The following is a 19,239-nucleotide window of genomic DNA, read 5'->3' as shown; positions in this document are numbered from 1 at the left end:
CCCTGAGAACAACAGAAGCTCCATAATTCCTGCTGCAGCCGAGGAGTCCTTTCTGTCCCCGGCCACCGAGACATGCCCCCGCAGACCAGAGGGGGCACCTCACTCCCAGAACCTGGAAGCAGTGAGGCGAGATGGGGAGACGTGCACGCTCCAGCCTGCAACAGCGCAGCCAGACAAGCCACACAAGTCCGCCTTCTTGAGCAATTCAGCAGGGCCGCCGCCGGCACAAACGACTTATCCATTCGTCTGATGACTTCCCACTGCAAAAACCCTGTTGAGGTCACTTGATAAGGCCATACAGTCCCCACTCCCAACGGCAGTGAAGGGGTTGTGAACGAGCTGGAGCAGGCGCAAAATGCCTGCTATCAGGAGAAAAATGCGCAAAACAGGGACAGGCATTAAGGAGGGGGAGGGGGCTTGTATTGATTGAGGAGGATTGTGAAGGGAAGCACAGGCGCCTCACACAGTGACTTATCATGGCCAGAGGGACAAGGAGGTAATGTGATTGCGTGACTGTGGCATCTCATGATAATTATGGATTTTTCAGAATTGCCACATAATCCATCGTCTGCTGCATAATTTGCAGATTTTCACAAAACAAGTCAAGCTCAAATGTTTCAAAAGTTACTAAACATGCTGCCATACATGTTGCAGCTGGTTTCTGTGCTCAGGTGTTTGCCCAGACAGTGCTAAAATGTGCAAAAAAAATAAAAAGTCGTGAAGCAATTCTATCCCCAAATGTGTCACATTACGCTATATAACTTGCCTTTCTTGCCCTATAAATTAGTCAATTCTGCGGCATAATTTGGTCCTTCCCTGCTACTTAATTACAGTGGCCCTGCTCAAAGGGCTAGCCCATTATGCGGTAATGTGAATTAGTTTTAGGGAGACCACATTAGCGCTCCAGGAAAATCTGCTTGTCAGCCTAACACAGCTCAGTTTGAGAATCCCTGTTTGCACCGCTGTTGCCAACTGCAGCGTTCACTATTTTGGACAGAATATACCTCTGACTGAAATGCAGTCTGAAACGTGTCCTGCAGTGGAAGCCTTTCATGGGAGGACGGTAGGCCTCAATATTTAGCTAAATATTTTAGTAGCTCGAGGAACTCCTTCATGTGACTGCCAATAACGTGCATGAGAAAAAGTATGGGGCAAAACATTTAAATCCCTAAGCATCCACAAAATTGGGATACACACTGGGGAAAAGAGCAGGTTTGTACCTTTCAGCTCAAGTAAAGGACGCCCTGAGGCTGCTCGAGGCAAGCTTCCTCCAGTCAGTGTTGTTCATCTGTTTGACTCTTGTGCTCTGCCTTATAAACCCCCCTGAACGTGGATTGACTTCAAAGCAGGGTATTATTATTTCAATCACGTGGCCACCTGATGTAATGGCCTGAAATATTTTTACATGCATTAGGCTGTAGTTTTGCTGGTTTTTCGTCTGTTATTTAAGGCACCTGTGCCTGACTCTGAATATGTACGTTGGTTCTCGTTAACATGGATGTGCTTAATTTGTAAAACATAAATAAATAAATAGGTGAATGTTTTTTCACAAATACCCAGGTACACCTGATCCGGTGTTGCTGATTACCGAAGTTGCCAAATTTCTATTCTACCTCATAACTCATTCTTTCACTACCCACATTTTCTGCCTCTATTGCTCACTCTCCCAGGTTAGTTTTCAATTCTTCTTTTTCGACCTTTGTCACTGTTTTCCTGCCTTTCTCGTCCTCCTTCTGTTTCCCTTTTCTGTAATTCTCTGTCTTGATGTGGGTCCGCAAAAATGAGTGCCGGTACCCACTGCTTTCATCTACTGGCACACATTAAGCACTGTCTCACATCCATGCCACTGCCGCAAAGGCTGCACGCTATGTCTGAGATTGTGCAACACGTCGGCACTGTTATGACTGCGGCCTAAATCAGAGCTAATCACATTTGCACCCAGAGTGTCTAATCTTGGAGTGTCTAATCTTCATCAAAGGTGAAGCTGAGGATGCAGCTGACTTGTACAGAGCAGCCAGGATAAACTGCTGTTAATCCATGATCCGATATAAAGTCCAGGCATCGCCTGAGCACAACACAGGCATCAACAGTGTTCGCGCAGGCATGGGGCAGGCTGGCACCTTACCGCGCAAGACCACCACCTACGTCTTTGAGCTGCATGAATGGTATAGGTAATTTTTGAATATATCTATTTCTTGCTGCACGATTGTTTTGTTAGTTAACATGATTCGATGGGACTTTGCTGAGAGATGTGCGTGTTGTGATAGTGATGGGCTGTAGAAACTGCATATACAGAGGTAGAATCGATGGGTGTCTCAGCCAATGGTATTTATATTTCTTTTGGTGCCTTTAAATAATGGTAAACTCTAATGCTATCCTAAAACTATACGTTGACACCAATTCAGAATCGAATCCATAATAGAATCTTGAGTGGTGACTTTTTTCGTGCACAGAGATAGAGATTGACATAATGACATATTGTTGTGTTGTTTATGCTCATGCATCACGCTATGCCATGTTATGTTATGCTATGTTATGTTGAGTTATATTATGTCATGTTATGTTAAATGCAGCTTGTACAGCGTGGCATTCACTAAAACCACGGTAGTTTGGCAGTGTATACTGAAACCTTGACTGTAAGAAAATGGATTATTATTCGGGTTGGGCAGTCACCCACCCAAAGGAATAATAACGCTAACCTGTCAGGGTGAACCTTAAAGTCATTAAACTAACTTAAGCTCAGCCCCATGATAGCTGTTCACAGAGGACACAGGCTTAACTTAGTGAAATGTGTAAAGTATTTATAGAGTCCCAAAAAAGTTATAAAGTTAAATGAACAAGAAATACAAATTCTAACCTTAATTTGAAAAATAGAGCAAAATGTAAGAAACAAAATTATACTAAAATAACAAAAATCCAATAAGGGAGATTTGAATCTTAACATTTTTAAGTAGAAATAGCGCCAAAAAAGCACTAAACACTAGTAATACTCAATGGAAAAAAAACTGGGACCTAGGGGCGATTCGCTGCTGATCGGAATGGATTAGGTTGGATACACCAAATGGATTGGTTCCAGTGAAAGTTTGGAAATCAAAAAGTTCAAAAAAGTTTATGTCCTACGTAAGAAAGCGAATCTGTCACTTTTACTTAAAAAAAGCATTGACATTTCTTCTGGAACTTTTTCATTTTTTGAAAAGAAACATACTCCCAGCGCTGGATGCCACTGAAACTGTAGCCGCCACTGTGGCTGGATACCTGAAGCAGGTTGGTCATGCTGGTACTCTGAAACTTTGGAGACAGCAATATTTCTGGAGTTGTGGGTCTCTCTGAATGGGATGAAGTTAAAGTTCAATCCATCAGAAGTTTTGAAACTTTCTTTGGGTACCCAACAGCTACAGGAGTACACTTTGAAGGCCCCAGGACCTCAATGGAAATCACTTAGTGACTCTCGGGGTGTTAGGGAGAGGCCAACAGCAAAGTCCAGTCCAGATACAGTTGCCACTAGTGGCTGTGCCCTTCACGGAAAGTGGCCCTTGCAGCTTGTTGTGTCCTGCTAGTCCTGTAGAAGGTCAGCCAACTGACCCTTGGAGTCCACTTCTTTGTCCAGGATACAAGCAGTAGCAGGTCCAGTCCTTCAGGACTCGTCAGAGGTCACTGAAAGCAAGTTCAATCCTTTTCTGATCTTACACATGCCCAGTAAGTGTTCTGAGGAGAGTCCTTGTGGTGCCACATTATGGTTGGCACTAGCTGGTGAGTGATAACTCATGGGTCCTCTCTAACCAATCAGGTAAAAGTTACATGGGTTGACCCTAACTACTTTTTCAGCAGTTCCTGTTTACCCTACTACAAACAATCCTACAGCGCTCTTCAATCCCAAACTTCAAGATGGTGAAACCCTTTTTCTCTTGTGCAGAGCCTGGAATGCCCATCTGGAGGTGTAGCTAGGGTAATAAGAGGTACTCTCCTCTGTGGTAAATCAAAACCAATTGTTGGGGTAGCTTTCTTCCTTCATAGCTTTTCCAGGCATCAAGTAACAATTACTTGTGAAAGGGCAGATCCTATTTAAAGTAAATGAAGTTACAGTGTCCACACTAACTGGTCTTCCTGCAGGGGTCAAAACACCGCCCCACCTCCAGGCCATTGGCTTTGTTCTGAGAGCTGTTTTTCACCTCTTTTAAGGCAAGTACAGGTTGGAAAGTGGCCAGAGAACTAATGCAAATTAGCTTCCCCCAGCTTCAAGCAAATAACAGGTAACATTCTAAGACTTTCATTTCCAAAAATATTGAATATGAATCCAACTTCACCATAGATTGGATCTTTATTAAATATAAAAATACATTTTCGAATAAAGTCTGCAGCTGGTATACATCAAAGGTTATAGATTATAATGTATAATCTATATTTTGACTTTTGCTTTGTGCCAGTTACAGCCTGTCTAGTGACAATGGCATGTTGGGCCTAGTCACAGGCTGATCGTGCCATTTCCAGTGTCACACATTTCCCACTCTTAAATATTATGCACCCTACTTTGTGGACATCAAATTGTGCTTCAGGGTGACATATTTAGTATTTGGCATTTAAAATCGTGTTTTCCTACCTGTGAAAAGGGTGATTTGCTAGGTCTGTGCAGCATGGATTAAGCTGCTGCTTTCAGGATACACAGGGTAGGCCTCAGCCCATGTTTTCACTGCTATTTCTGTGGGTGGCACAATAGATACTACAGTCCACAGGTGACATTTAACTTTCACTATCAGGGGAGGAACTTTGGGTTCCGCCCATTCAGTACGTCTGTATTTTTTGCTTTTTGGATCACCCGGTTTTGGATTTTTGCTGTGGGTGAGTCTCACTGCATGTGTCTCACCCACTGTAATCAAAGTGGCAAATTAACTGCACATGTTTACTGCCAGTGTCTTCCTTTTAAAGTAAGGCTACTGCAATGCAGCTAGGGTATGGGGCACTTGAATGGCTACATGTGACCATGTGTGCACATGCATGTGCACACATCTAAGGGATGCGCAACCCCATAACTGGGCACAGTTAGCCTGGTGCAGAGGGGACTCGGCAGGATTAGATATTGACCTGGGGTAGGCCTTATAATGTTAGTGTACACTCATAGGGAAAGTCGATGTGATTTATTGTTTTGTCTGTAGCGAGATTGTATTATACACATGGGGGTCAACTGCCTTAGAGGGAGGTTTTACTTTCCTTTGGCCTACAAAGTCCAGTGACATCAAAATGGGGTAGACCTTGTGTGAGAAACACAAATCTGCGAGTTCCAAAAGAATATCTGTACAACTTATGGTTCATCCAGAATTGTCATAATTCTCTGACTCAACTCAGAATCAGAGCCCAAGCCTTTTGTCACCCTACTGTGCCAAGGTAATTATATTTCTCTCCACGAGTAGGAACAAAAGTCACCCCACAAAAAAGGAGAAATTAACAGTTCTTTCCCCAGGTCCTGAGGAGGGAAGTCTGGGGATAAGAAATCTGCAGGTGTTAGTTACCTGTCACAGTGCACCAGGGCTGGGGAAACCCAGACCCACTAAACAAAGGAGACCACAAAAGGAGGGGGCACCTCTTTGAAATTTTGATGGGAATGGCCCTGGCAGTGATGTCACTGAGGAGCAGAACTGAAACTCCAGGAGCAGATGTAACCAGTGACTCTTGGACGATGTCATCTTGAACAGTCCCAGCATGATGTGCAGAAGTTTGCGAGGTCCGCAAGACCATGACCCTTTGGGATTTATATTTATTCGTATGACTGCCTATTATGTGGCCTGAAGGGGTTTAATGAAGGTACGTGGTGTGCAGCACCCTCTAGGGGGTGAATATATGGTTGCATTTTATGTGATCAGAAAGTGAAGCCCTTTAGGGACTTTTTTATGATTGCATTTTATATGACTTGAGGGTATATAAAAAACATGTTTGTTCATTTTAAAATGCTGTTGACATAAGATTGTAAATAGTAATCATTGATCAAGGTTGATATGCTTCATTAACATCAATGAGTGCATTTACATATGGCTATAATGGATTATTGCATTGACGCACAAAATGATGGTTTTTTAACATGTAGTTTTTTGATCTTGAACTTAAAGGTGATTACACAATGTCAACCATGGTACTTTCCATCTGCCTAATGTATTTATTTGTAAATTAATGCATAGCATTTAGTATTGTGGGTGTGTGATAAATGAGTCTTTCCTTTTTCTAAAGAACTGACTGGACAATAATCTTTGAGTGTTATTGCTGCATCCCACAGAATGGTGATTATTAGCCCACACAACCTCCCCTGAGTAGGACTTGGACATTTCTGTTTTGCTACCCTCAGAGAGGCAAGAGCCACAATGGGTGCTTGGTTGACCTTTTTGACTCGTGAAGGCCACACAACTAGCAGCTCAGTTTCCTACAATTATAAATGCCAAATGCATGTTTAATTCAGTAAAAGTTTTTTTTGTTTTTAATTATATGGCAGTTTTTATTTTGACTTTTTTGTGAAATTTCTAGACACATTTTAGTTGCAGGAATATGAATATAAATGAACATTTTTCCAGCTTGGTCCATGCACCACGCAGAGTGCTTTATTCCTGGCATTTCATTTAACAAATTAGTGCAATCTTGTAGTTGTGGTCTTCATTTGTTAAAATAATTTTCTAAAGAGAAAGTTCAGGACACAGTGTTTAGTGTAGAAGGAGTGTAGGAAATTGGGTTTTTGATTGAGGGGTGTGAAGACCCTTATTAAGCAACAACCACAATCACTGTCGGGGCGTACCACAGATGTCACTGAATTAAACTGTGCTTAACACTCTGATAGCTTGGCACAAAAGCAGTCAGTCTTAACTTACAGGCACTGTGTTGAGTATTCATGCAGCCCACAAATAGTAATAAAAATGAAAACTTAACACAAAAAAATCCCAATCCAATTTAGAAAATGTGTTTAATAAATAAAACAACACCAATTTGAATTAAATCTTATCAGTAGAACCACAGTTATTAATTTGTAGAATTTTAAGCTTAAAATAATGCCTAAAAGATCAAAGCGCCAACAGCAGGTATCTGGTTGCATGAGATTAGGGCAAAATGAAAAGTTAAAAGTTAAGGCAGGCTGCAATGGAGCGCAGTTTGGCTACACAAGTTGTAATGGCCCAGGTCTTGGCTTTCCTTTGGACTTGGAAGAATTGTCAAAGAAAAGTATCTGAGAGGTAAGGTTGAGCATGCAAGGCAGTCTGTGGTGTTCGAGGAGGAGGCAATGTCATCAGTAAGCCGCTGGATGGAGTCATAGTGAAGATTTCTTTGTTCAGACTTTGTCACTTTTTGGGAAAATATACAGCGGGACAAAGCTGCAGGCTGTAGCCAGCGAAGGCTCCACAAGGGCAGATACCTTAGGTGAGAGGTCCCGCTGCATAATATTTTCTGCTGTAGTGAAGAACATAGCAGGAGCTACTGCGGTGTCAGGCCGACCAGCAGTGCACCTTTAGGCGAATCAGTGAGAAGGTAGGTCCCGATCTTCTGTCGGTTCTCAGGCAACATTTTAGTGGAGAATATTCCAGGTCCAAACTTTTAGAGTTAGTCCGGAGCAGCACCTTCAGCATAGCCCCTACTGTCCAGTACTGGAGGAACACCACTTGTGGTGTCAGGACTCACTCCAGCAGAGGACAGGTGCAGCATCAAGGTCTCTGGAGCTTGTTATGTAGCACACACAGGAGTCCAGCCAATTAGCCCAGAGTTGGCCTGGGGGTCCAATATTCATACCTCGTGACAGTCTTTGAAGTGGGGGAAACGTCTAAGCTTACCCAACATCTGGTTCTGGAAGGTTCCTTCCTTTCCCTGGCCAGGTTCCAAGTAGTCCAGGGTGACAAAAACTGGTTTCAGGTTCCTTTGTGAGTGTGTTCAAGGCAGCCCTTTCAACTGTGAGTGAGACAGGGAATAGCTCCACCTAACTTCTCCTGGCAGGATAGACCATCCTGCCAACATCTAGCCCCCTTTTGTCTCACTGTCTGGGAGGAACACACATAGGCCAGCTGCCAAGTTTTTCACAATCATTTTACACAGGACACACAGGCTGCGGGCACCAAATGGGTAGGACAAGAAAATTCCAACTTTCTAAAAGTGCAATTTTCAGAATTGTGACCTAAAATCTCACTTTACCTTTAAAGAGGATTTAAAATTACAATTCGTTTGAGACCAACCATGACTTGGCAGGTTAAAGCAGCACACAGGCTGCGGTGGCAGACCTAAGACATATTTTAAGTGTTGCATGCCCATTAGTAGCATTTAATGTACAGGTCCCCTACATGTAGTACCACATACTAGGAACTTATAAGTAAATTAAATGTGCCAATCAGGTTTAGGCAAATTTTACCATGCCCAAGCACTTCTGTTGTGGTAAAGTGCACAAAATCCAAATGCCACCAAAAACGATTTTCAGAAAACAGGAGGGGTGAAGGAAAAATGTTTGGTGTTGGCTCTTCAGAGATGGATAAGTTCAACAAGGAGTGATCGAGAAAACCTAAGTGAATCATATGCTAGTATTAAAGAAATGAACTCACTAAATTGGAGTGCTGGATATGAATGAATACAGTAACTTGGAAAGACCACATTAAATGGCTATCCAACACTGTAGTGCCTGGCACCACAAGAGTTTGTTAAAAGAACCCTCACACACCAACTAGGTTGGTGTGTGAGGGTTCTTTTAACAAACTCTCTGTTAAAAGAACCCTCACACACCAACTAAGTTGGTGTGTGAGGGTTCTTTTAACAAACTCTTGTGGTGCCAAGCACTAAAGTGTTGGATAGCCATTTAATGTGGTCTGTCCAAGTTGCTTTTCTACACTTACCAAGGGACAAGGACGGCCAGCTCACGGTCCTAGCTCTCTTATTTGTTCTTCCTATGGATGAATACAGTAAAGAGACCAACAAGGTAAAAGGGCGTGCTACATTGTTAGACAAGTGTTTATTCCAAAAGTGCAATATTTGAATGGACCTGGACAATGAATTACCCTATCACACAGTAGAAATGATGTGTGGAAGGAGAGGAAAGGGAGTGAAGACACTTTGACACAAATCTCAAATTCTAAACCTCCGATTTGATACTGTCAGCGCAGTGTCTTAAGACCAAGTGGAAATGAAATCTGCATTCATTCATCAGTGCGTCCCTCTTTATCTCCACTTATCTCCCAGCACTTCTACATGCCCCTGCTTGCTTGCTGACTGACTATATCCCTGTTCTATGGAACTGGAGATGTGACTCTCTGTTTGCTGTTTGTGTGTATCAGCTCTACTGTGTGGGTTTGTGAATATAGGAGCATAGCTTGTAGTCAATCCCTGTTTCTTTACACTGTGAAGCCTCTGATGATTTATACTCCCAACCCTCTCCTACTCCCTCCTTGCAACATATGCAGCCTATTTTACTGTGCCTCTTCCTTCTTACAAACTAGACACCTAAGGCCCACTACCAATTAGGGTAACCCTGACCCCCTAAAGCTCATGGAGGGGACCCAGAGGGACCCACTATGGGGCCCAAAAAGAAGAATACAATTGTAAAAAATGCTGCAACCCCTCAAAAGTCTCCCAGGATTGAAAAAGAAAGTGACTTCCAGGCTGCATTTGTTTAAGTTAAGCCCTAGGGAGCCCACGCCGGGAAGGTGTATTTGTGGAGGGGAGTGGGGCTGCATGGCCCCCCTCCCCGAGCCTCCATATGCCCTGGGGAGTCCACTCCTGGTGCCAAAAACAATTTTTATGGGGAGGAGGGATGCATAGCCCCCCTCTACAAACCATCAGAGGCCAATTTCTTTAAGGAAGACGCCCTGTGCCACTAATGGCCTTGGGGACCCCATCCCCGGTGCCTGGCTTACAGAGTATGTCCTGGGGAGCCCACCAATGGGACATAATGGTTTCCCTGCCTGCGGTGGTGCTGGCAGAGAAACCTGTGTTTGCTCTCGGTTGGCAGGTGCATTTTAAATCTGGGGATGGAGTCTCCAGGTCCTAACAAGGTTTGGGTAGGGATGCCACACAGCCCCCCTCCCCTTAATTCAGATAAGTGGCCTGTGGTATGGGGTCCTAGGGGCCAATAACGACTCAGGGAAGGGGGTCACATAGTTCCCCACTCCTTTAATTAACATTTTTTTTTAAATGGCCCAGGTGGATGGGGTCCTCATGGTCAGGCTCTATGGCCAACCCCGCACTGCACACAGGCGAATTATATTTAAGTATTACTTTACGTAAAAAAAATTAGAAATTCACTGAAAGAAACAAAGGTTAAAGTAATGTTATAGTTAGGCATGACAAAAATGATCTGTCTCTATTGTTTAAAAAAAATTGAAATTCACTGAAATAAATGGTTAGGTATACTTCTAGTAAGCTGAATTTGTCAGCGATAACATTAATATTTTGAAATAAAAAAAGCCACAGAAATTCACCAGTTATAATTGCCCGTGCTTACTATAACGTGCACCCCACCATGCACTGCTTTCAACCTCATATATGGCATCATTTATAACATGACATCTTAAAGGCATAATTAATTACATCATCTAAGCTTCGCTTTCCTACATACTGTTGTATAAATTACTGTGGCATTAGATGTCTGACAGTAAGTTCAAAATATCTTATGAGAAGATCAAGCATCATTACCACCAACACAGAAACTACTATCTTATGTGTTGAATACAAGCACTATGTACAATATTGCCCCTATAGCATTCATTTTACAGGTAGCACAGCTCACATTAACAATCAACCACAGATAAATGGGAAACCTTCATTGAGTACGGTGTTCAATCTGCATACAACTGTTCGGAGAAAGCCAAAATAGTGAATGCCAAGTCCAAAACAAATGCCCTACAATAGACAGCTTTTATCTGCATCAAACCCCTGACACACACGAAACCTACCTTATAAAATGAAGTTGATATCAGTAGAGAAATGAGTATTGTTAACAGTGTTTACTCTATGGAGTGAGCTTATTCTATACCACACTGTTTGCAAACAGTGAAACTCTCACGAGAAATACACCACAGAGTATTCAAAAGAAGTGCAAAACAGTGTGCAAACAGTGTGCATTCTATGCAACAGTTGCCAAAAAACACTATTTTCTAAAAAGACCCGAGATCTGAAGGTTCTAAAGATCGTACTACCTGCACCCTTCATACTGTTGTGAAATGTTTACATTTAGCCCATCTTCTGAATCAAAACAAACATGCATACATAGGTTAGTACCTGGTGTACACGCCCTTCTATGTTAAGTATAAATTATTATGCTGACACAATAATCTCTAATAATAATAAGTTAGTATCTACACATAGAATCTTTCTCCAGTTTCTGCAGTCAACTGTCACCTGCACACAAAGTTGCTCTTGACTACAAACATTTATGACATGTTTAATACCTCTACACAGCTATGATGCATTAAGAGCACATGTGTTTTGTAAACATTACACCCAGTAGCTGGACCCAAGATGCACAAAATTACTTAGAAAAGTAATATAGTAGTTACCCTCCTGTATGTAAACTGTAAAATAAACTAGCATACTCATTGGATGATGTCATCAGTGATGTCATTTGAGATGTCATCAGTGATGTCATAAATTATGTCATGGAAGATGTCAAGAGTGATGCCGTATGTGAGCTCAGAAGCAGTGCATGATGGGGGTACAAGTTTTAGTCAGCGTTGCTAACTACAACTAGTGAATTTCTATGTTTTTTTAAGTTCAAAACATTAATGTTTTCACTGACACATTCACCTAACCTTAACGTTACTGTAACCATTTATTTTTTCAAAGAATTTCTCAGTTTTTTGTTTTAAAAAAAGATCCTTTTGTCACTATAACGTTGCAGTAACCTTTGGTTTTTCAGTGGATATCTATGTAAGACTCTGTTTTGCTTGATTTACCTCTGACTTCCCATGGTTAGGTACCATGCACAATGAACTTTACATGGACAATAGAATATGACTCTCTCCTTGTAAATGAGTTTTAAAAAAACACAAAAATAGTAAAATTGTAAATTAAAAAAAAAACATATGGGAATTGAAACAATTAATGTGTTCTGCAAATATCATGGTTAATAGACGAAGACAGATAGAATGAACATGGAGATATGTCTTCCATATCCATGATTCACTGTTGCTTTAAAGTTGCTTGGGCCACAGCCCAGTGTAACTTTGAGAAAGGTTGGGACCAGCCGAAATGCTCCAGAATGGACACGCTACAATAAAGCATTGCAAATCATTACCTTGTCTAGAGTGCCCACTTCTTCTCTTCTGCCAAGAGATTTTCAGAAGATGTGGAGGCTGGAGCCATTCCAGCAGTGGTCGACCCACACATAGGTGGACGTGATTGCAGCACGGAATATGTAAGAAGAGAGATGATTTGCGGTTAAAGCAATCCCAGTCGCCGTGACCTCCATGTTGGATCTAACAGTATAGCTACTAATATAACCACACCATGGCGTGGGGAATACAGGCTGACCAATGGGAACTACACCCAACTGGCAACTTCCAGGAGAGAGAGAGAACAAGACGAGAACACTACGCAGCAGTGTCAGCGATGAAGAGACGTCCCAGAGACTGCGAGACAAGGAAAGAATGACAACAACACACAGCAGGTAGCGTTGTCCATGAGGGACATTCACCAGGAGCGATTAGAGGCAGCGAAACAAGTTTTTGACGATACGGAGGAGACCCCTGGGAGCAGCACCGGAGGCGCTATGGCTGGTATTGCAGGTATGTCAACAATAAAGCAAAGATTATTTAATTTTGATAAGCTGTCCAAGAAGGAAATCAGTAAATGGTGGGAGTTGACCTCAATGCGAAGATATGTGGAGGTTAATAGGGTACCGAGAGGTCTAAGAATTTTTCTACCTATGAAGTCCCACACCCAGGATTGTTGGAACAGTGGGCAGAATTCACAGCCAAATCGAGTGCAGGCATGATTGAGATTCTGGAAAAAGTGTGGAAAAGGAGAGAAAGCTCCTCACAGTAGTAACACCAAGGGGGGTTTCTGGCTAGTGCTCGCCAGCATAACCCACTTATCATCATCGGCTACTCTCTCTCCATATAGAAAACAGAAATGTGTGTATACTCTTTTCAAAGGAATCTCAAACACAGTGAAGTAAAAAAGAGATAGTAAAGTTCAAGTATAAGTAAACTATCAGTGCCCAATATTCTTATAAGTGCCCATTGGACCCCTGTGAGAATATAAAGAAGTAATGCTCACCATTAAAAACCGGTGAAGCTTACAGGCTTCAACTTAGCTTTATTAGGTGCTGTAAGCTTTCCCAATTAAAAATGGTTTCATTCAAACCATAGTCAATTCTTTAAAGCCCCGGTGAAGCTAACTGGCTTCAACTTAGCTTTATTAGGTGCTCTAAGCTTCCCCAATTAAAAATGGTTTCATTCAAACCATAGTCAATTCTTTAAAGCCAACATGTATCGTTGCTAAACCATTATGCAACTTCTTCATGGCTGTTGGGGTTCCAAATATCAATTTCATGTGAGATTCACCTAAAACCTATGATGGTATGACAAAGAACACAAAGAAAGCCATATGTAAAAGCCAACTGTCTTCTATAAAGACATACTCTAATGAAAAGCTTGCTCTGAACAGAATATATAAAACCCATCTTTACCAATTAGTTGCGAAGTCTCCTCGTACTTGCAACCATCTCAAATCGGTACACGCGTCTTCCGATCACGTGTCCATGGGGTAACTGCCCAATATCTAGTTCCCTACAGGGATATGAAGCACAACATTATACCAAATATTGGTTCCCTTTTATCCTTAATAACATTATGGCGTCTTCCTATCGTAGTATGTCTCTGGAAACCTCCTCCCATTTTCATACTGATCAGCCTATTGCACTCGCGGCCCCCAAACTTCCTGAGAGCCCAATTCTCAAAGCGCAATCTAATTCAGCGCATACTCTTCAACACAATCATAGCATCGAACACTGCACCGCCCAACAAAGTTCACAACAGGCGGGGCGCGATACAAACTTGCGCCGAGGAACTTAACGCGTTCCGCATTTCTTAGAAAAGGAGATAGTCCAAGTGCGGGCGTTTAGCCTAAATCTATTCCACACACCTCTGCATCTCAAAACCAACATCTCTGTGCGGATACAAGCTCATAGTTTGCCAGCAAGCATACATCTTACCCCTGCCGAGTCCCACCGGCGTGTTTGAAGCTCAGCTACTGAGCGCACAGCCCCGCGCAGCATAAATGCATCACTGGCCCTGCCCTCATTACACACAGGCGCCCCATAACGTCAATGGGCATTTCCTTTTTAAACGACGGCCATCTTAGCATGGAGAAGAACCAGCTCGAGAATTACCTTTAGTAACGAGTTGCATGCCATTTATTTACACACAAAGTGCAAGTACGGGGATCTTTCGGCCGAAAAAACAAACTTTCGGTTCACAAAACCCACAACTTAGATTATACAACCTACATCTCTAAACCACAAGCATTGTGCTCATTTCTCCTTTTCCACACTTTTTCCGGACGTTCTTGGGTGGGATTAGTTATGATGGTTTGATGATATTCTTAAATTTGATACACCAGGGCACTTAGAGTAGTGGTAGCGAACACACCCTAGGTGATTATAAAAGATTGAAAACCCCTTTAGTGTCCCAGTTCTAGTATTCGGTGTATTGTGGGTCAGGCTAGTTGTTGTTTATAATGTATTGAGTGGGGGGTGGCCTGGCCCTTCTTTCCCCCTATAGCTCCTATTGCGTGATTATGATTGAGATTCTGGTCAAATATGCTGAATTGGATCTGGCAAAAATACGAAGAGGAATTAAGGAACCTACAAGATAAAATTGCGAATATGGACAATCAAAATGTATTGAAAGAATTTCGGGATAAAATGATGGAATGCCTGCGGAAACATGAAAATGTGTTGAAACTCAAGAAACAACAGAAATTTTAAAGAAACAAAAGAGATTACATGGAAGAGTGTATCCTAACATTTGCCAGAAAGTATGACATCTATAGGAAGGAATTGCTCCAAGAGGATTCACAGAGAAGACAGGATCTGATTTTCTCCGGGTTCGAGTTCGGATGTCAGTACAGAGAATGATGAAGGTGATAACTCAATGGGGAAAATTGGTGCCTCAGGTTTTCCCAGCGAATATCGCCTACTGAGACAGGCTGAATGACAGAAGGACAGACCCCCGAGGAAGAGGAAAGGGGAGGGGAAGAGGAAAAGCCAAACAACAAAGACGCAGGATCCTACAAGGCAATAGAGGAATCAACACAGGGCAAGCGCAATCTGCACCAGAAGAAGAAAATTTAGAAGAAAGACTAACTGTTCCGAATCTGTCCCAAAGAAATCTCACTAAAGAAGAAATATCGCTGCTGGAATTAGGACTTCCATTTTGTCCCACCTCAGGATTTGATTATGCCCAGGTCAAGATTGACCTTTTTTTGTTCAACAGAAAATTTAAATTGAACCAAATTTACAAATCCAAAAGCCAATTATGTATTATTGCTAAAGATGTACCATCCTGTGACTTACAGATTGGGGAAGCAGAGGGACTCCTTGCCTTGGAAAGCCTGTATTGAGAAAGTGAGGGAGGGGATCCCCATAATGAGATGGAACATATGTTGGAAAATCTGGGGATTGATATTAGATCAGCTAGTGGTAGTGGTTTTAAAACTAAATCACGTACTATTTGCTTAACTGCCCATGATAATTTGGATGTCTTTCATGATTTGATGAGGATGAGAAAGAGTGGTGGGATGCAAATTGATATCCTCATGGTTGGACTTAGAAAGGCATTACAATCCCTGAAAGATAATACCGCTATTGGTATAAAAAATAACGATAAGGGAGGAAATATTGTTGTCATGGACTCGGATATGTACAGCCAGGAAGCCGTGAGACAAATGGGGGGATGCTAATTGTTATAAGGTGATTTCTATGGATAAATATAAGACCTGCGTGAATACCTTCCACTCGCAGCTAAGGAGCTGGTATGATGAAACTATTTTAGAAAAAGATGAATATAATTTTTTGAGATCTGAACATGCTAGAATTCCCTCATTTTATTTACTGCCAAAGGTACATAAAAGATTGAACAACCCCCCAGGGAGACCGATTGTATCATCGAATGAGAGTTGCCTAGAAAATATGGCCATATATAGCAACTCATTCCTATTTCACTTTGTAAAAACACTTCCCTTGTATTGCAAGGACAGTGGTCACTTTCTCACCAAGATTCACAATCTTGTTTGGGCTGATTTACACATCATGATTACATTGGATGTTGCCGCCTTGTATAATTCCTTTGATCACAAATTTGGGGTACATGCATGTAAACTCTTCTTGAAAAACAGGCCAGCATGCTTTCTTGAATACAACTGCATGTTTATTGATATGATTCACATATGTTTGAAGTCTAACGTCTTCATGCACAATGGGATCATGTATAGGTAAAAGATGGGGAATGCGATGGGCACCTGCTTTGCCCCCAGCTTCGCCAAATTGTTGATGGGCTGGTGGGAGAAGCAGGTAGCTTGGGCTGATGAAAACTCTGAATATGTACAGAATACTTTGATTTGGACCGTTACATTGGCGACCTATTCTTATTATTGAATGGGTCTAAATCAAAGGCAGAAGAGTATATAAGGATTCTCAATGACAATACATTTAATCTGCACTTTACGTCACACATGGGTTCCATCGAGATCACCTTCCTAGATATTTTGTTACAAGTGAGGGACCGTAAAATCAATACCACAGTTCATCGAAAAATGACAGCGGGCAATAGCAGCTTGCATTTTTTAAATGTCAGCATCCAAAAAATCTGAAAGAAAGCATCACCTATGGTGAAATACTGAGGTTAAAAAGGATTTGCAGCCAGGAACAAATGTTTGATAAACAATTGGTGAAAATGATCTGGCAGGTTTTTAAGGAGAGGATATTGCTCTAAACCATTAAATCTGGCAAAGCTGAAATCAAGAAATATCACTAGGAATCAGCTACTCTATCCAAATACCAGACAGAATAAGGATAATCCAGTCACTAGATTCATTACCTGTTTCAACTCTATTTCCCCTAAAGTATATCAGATCATTTGAAAACACTGGCAGATAGTGAAGGGTGACACAGTAATAGGGAAAGATCTATCAACAGTACCTCATATTACATATAGGAAAGGCCGAACCCTGGGAGATAAATTGACACATAGTTACTTCACTAAAAGTCATAAGCCAAACACTTGGCTGTCCACCACCAAGGGATTCTTTAAATACAATCACTGCAAAGCATGTAGAATGGTTAAAAATGTTTCAGTGTTTCAGTCCTCAGATGGACAAAAAAGAAGGGTGAATGGGTTCTAAAACTGTAATACAGATGACTGTGTATATGTGTTGTTCTGCCCTTGTCCCCTAATGTATGTAGGCAGCACTATCTTCCCATCGAAGAAGTGCATATTGGAACACCAACGAACAATTAGAAATCATGATCTTACCTACTCAGAGGCAAGACATTTTTATTACCAACACAAAAGTGATCAAGGATGATCAAATTATTTTGTGGTAGACAGATTCCCCCGAATACAAGAGGAGGTAATAGGGTGATGAATCTTAAACGCCTAGAGTCCAGATATATCCTAGACCTTCATACTAAATTCCCCTATGGGTTAAATAAGGATGAGGAGCTGGCAGTCCATTTGGGTTGATTGCTGTCAGTATGGTGTTTTCTTTCTGTGGGCTTGAAATAAAGGTGCCTTCTTATCAAGAGTATACTGCACCTCAATACCTCCTTCTGGATTGTTATCAAATCCCTTCCTGTACATACCCTCCCCCACCTGATAAAGACTTATTTATTGATACTTGTTATGGATATTTATGATGAAAGTAGGATTTTAGGCACAATTCAATGTATACAATGAGTATTCATGCCTTTATATTTCAAAAAAGGTTTTTTTTATATAGTAGAATATATTTAGTATTGAAGATATTTACTTATACGTGTTTTTATACCTTGGTGTATTAGATGTGCCATAAGACAATTGATTAGATACGTGTTTATATATTTATTTGTAATGATTCCTATTTATTCTTATTTATACATTTGTATAATATAAAGGTCTAATGGCTGGAGGAGGATGGAGGGATTATATGCAATTAAGCTGACTCCAAGGGGTATCTAGAAGATCTTATATCATATCTTGGATAATACCAAATATGGGCCCGACACTCTGTTTTGCTTGATTAACCTCTGCTTTCCCATGTCTAAGTACTGTGCGCAATGAGTTTTACATGGACAGGAGAATAAGACTCTCTCTTTGTAAATTAGATTTTAAAAAATACAAAAATAGTAAAATTGTAAATTGGAATTGAAACTATTAAATGTTTTCTGCAAATATCATGGTTAATAGATGGTGACAGAGAGAATGAACATGGAGGTATGTCTTCCCTATCCATGATTTGCTGTTCCTTTAAAACTTGCTTGGGCCACAGGCCAGTGTAACTTTGAGAAAGGCTGGGACCAGCCAAAACGTGTTCAAACGGACACGCTACAATAAAGCATTGAAAACTATTACCTTGTCTGGAATGCCCACTTCTTCTCTTTTGCCAGGAGATTTTCAGAATATATATAAATATATGTATATTATCCAAATGCCCGAAAGCTTGTAAAGGATGCACTCATAGCACTGTAAACCAAAGGGCTACAATCATTTCAGGGAAACCAGCAGCTTCTTTCAGAGTGAATTTTCGCCGACGCGTTTCGAGGACAGAGCCTCTTCATCATGGGCAGCTTGAGACACGCACAGATGCCTCCAATGCTTTATAATTAATTACATGCAAATTCCCTCATGGTACATGCGCAGTGCTTTAGTCTAGTACTTTGCATGTTGGGACATCGAGTCCTCCGTGGAGATAGTTATTCCTCATAGTGAGCTCTGTGCGGTTCTTATATTTAAAAGCATTTTGCACCCTGAAATGGAGAGACTGCGCGGCAATGGAACTGTGCGAAAGCCGCGACCAGTGCAGCGGTGATGGAAAACTAAAACTAGCAGGACTTTTGTAGGCCCACTGAGGGTGTAAAATGCTTTTAAATATAAGAACCGCACAGAGCTCGCTATGAGGAATAACTATCTCCAAGGAGTACTCGATGTCCCAACATGCAAAGTTCTAGATAAACGCACTGCGCATGTTCCACGAGGGGATTTGCATGTAATTAATTATAAAGCATTGGAGGCATTTGTGCGTTTCTCAAGCTGCCCATGATGA

The 19,239-nt window shown here is 41.5% G+C and overlaps 1 protein-coding gene across 1 annotated transcript in view; it reads left to right on the top strand.

Moving 5' to 3' along the window:
* Nucleotides 1-2,090: 2,090 nt before the first annotated feature.
* Nucleotides 2,091-19,239, top strand: part of LOC146855186 (guanylyl cyclase inhibitory protein-like) — a 192,037-nt gene continuing 174,888 nt past the window's right edge. The window contains exon 1 of the mRNA XM_085652805.1: nt 2,091-2,171. Within this exon, the coding sequence (XP_085508931.1) occupies nt 2,104-2,171 (68 nt within the window). The 5' untranslated portion in view covers nt 2,091-2,103. The remainder of the gene's footprint in view (nt 2,172-19,239) is intronic.

The sequence above is a fragment of the Triturus cristatus genome, chromosome 4_1, assembly GCF_964204655.1.
Source record: "Triturus cristatus chromosome 4_1, aTriCri1.1, whole genome shotgun sequence".
Classification (NCBI taxonomy): domain Eukaryota; kingdom Metazoa; phylum Chordata; class Amphibia; order Caudata; family Salamandridae; genus Triturus; species Triturus cristatus.
This window is presented reverse-complemented; position numbering and strand designations above follow the sequence as displayed.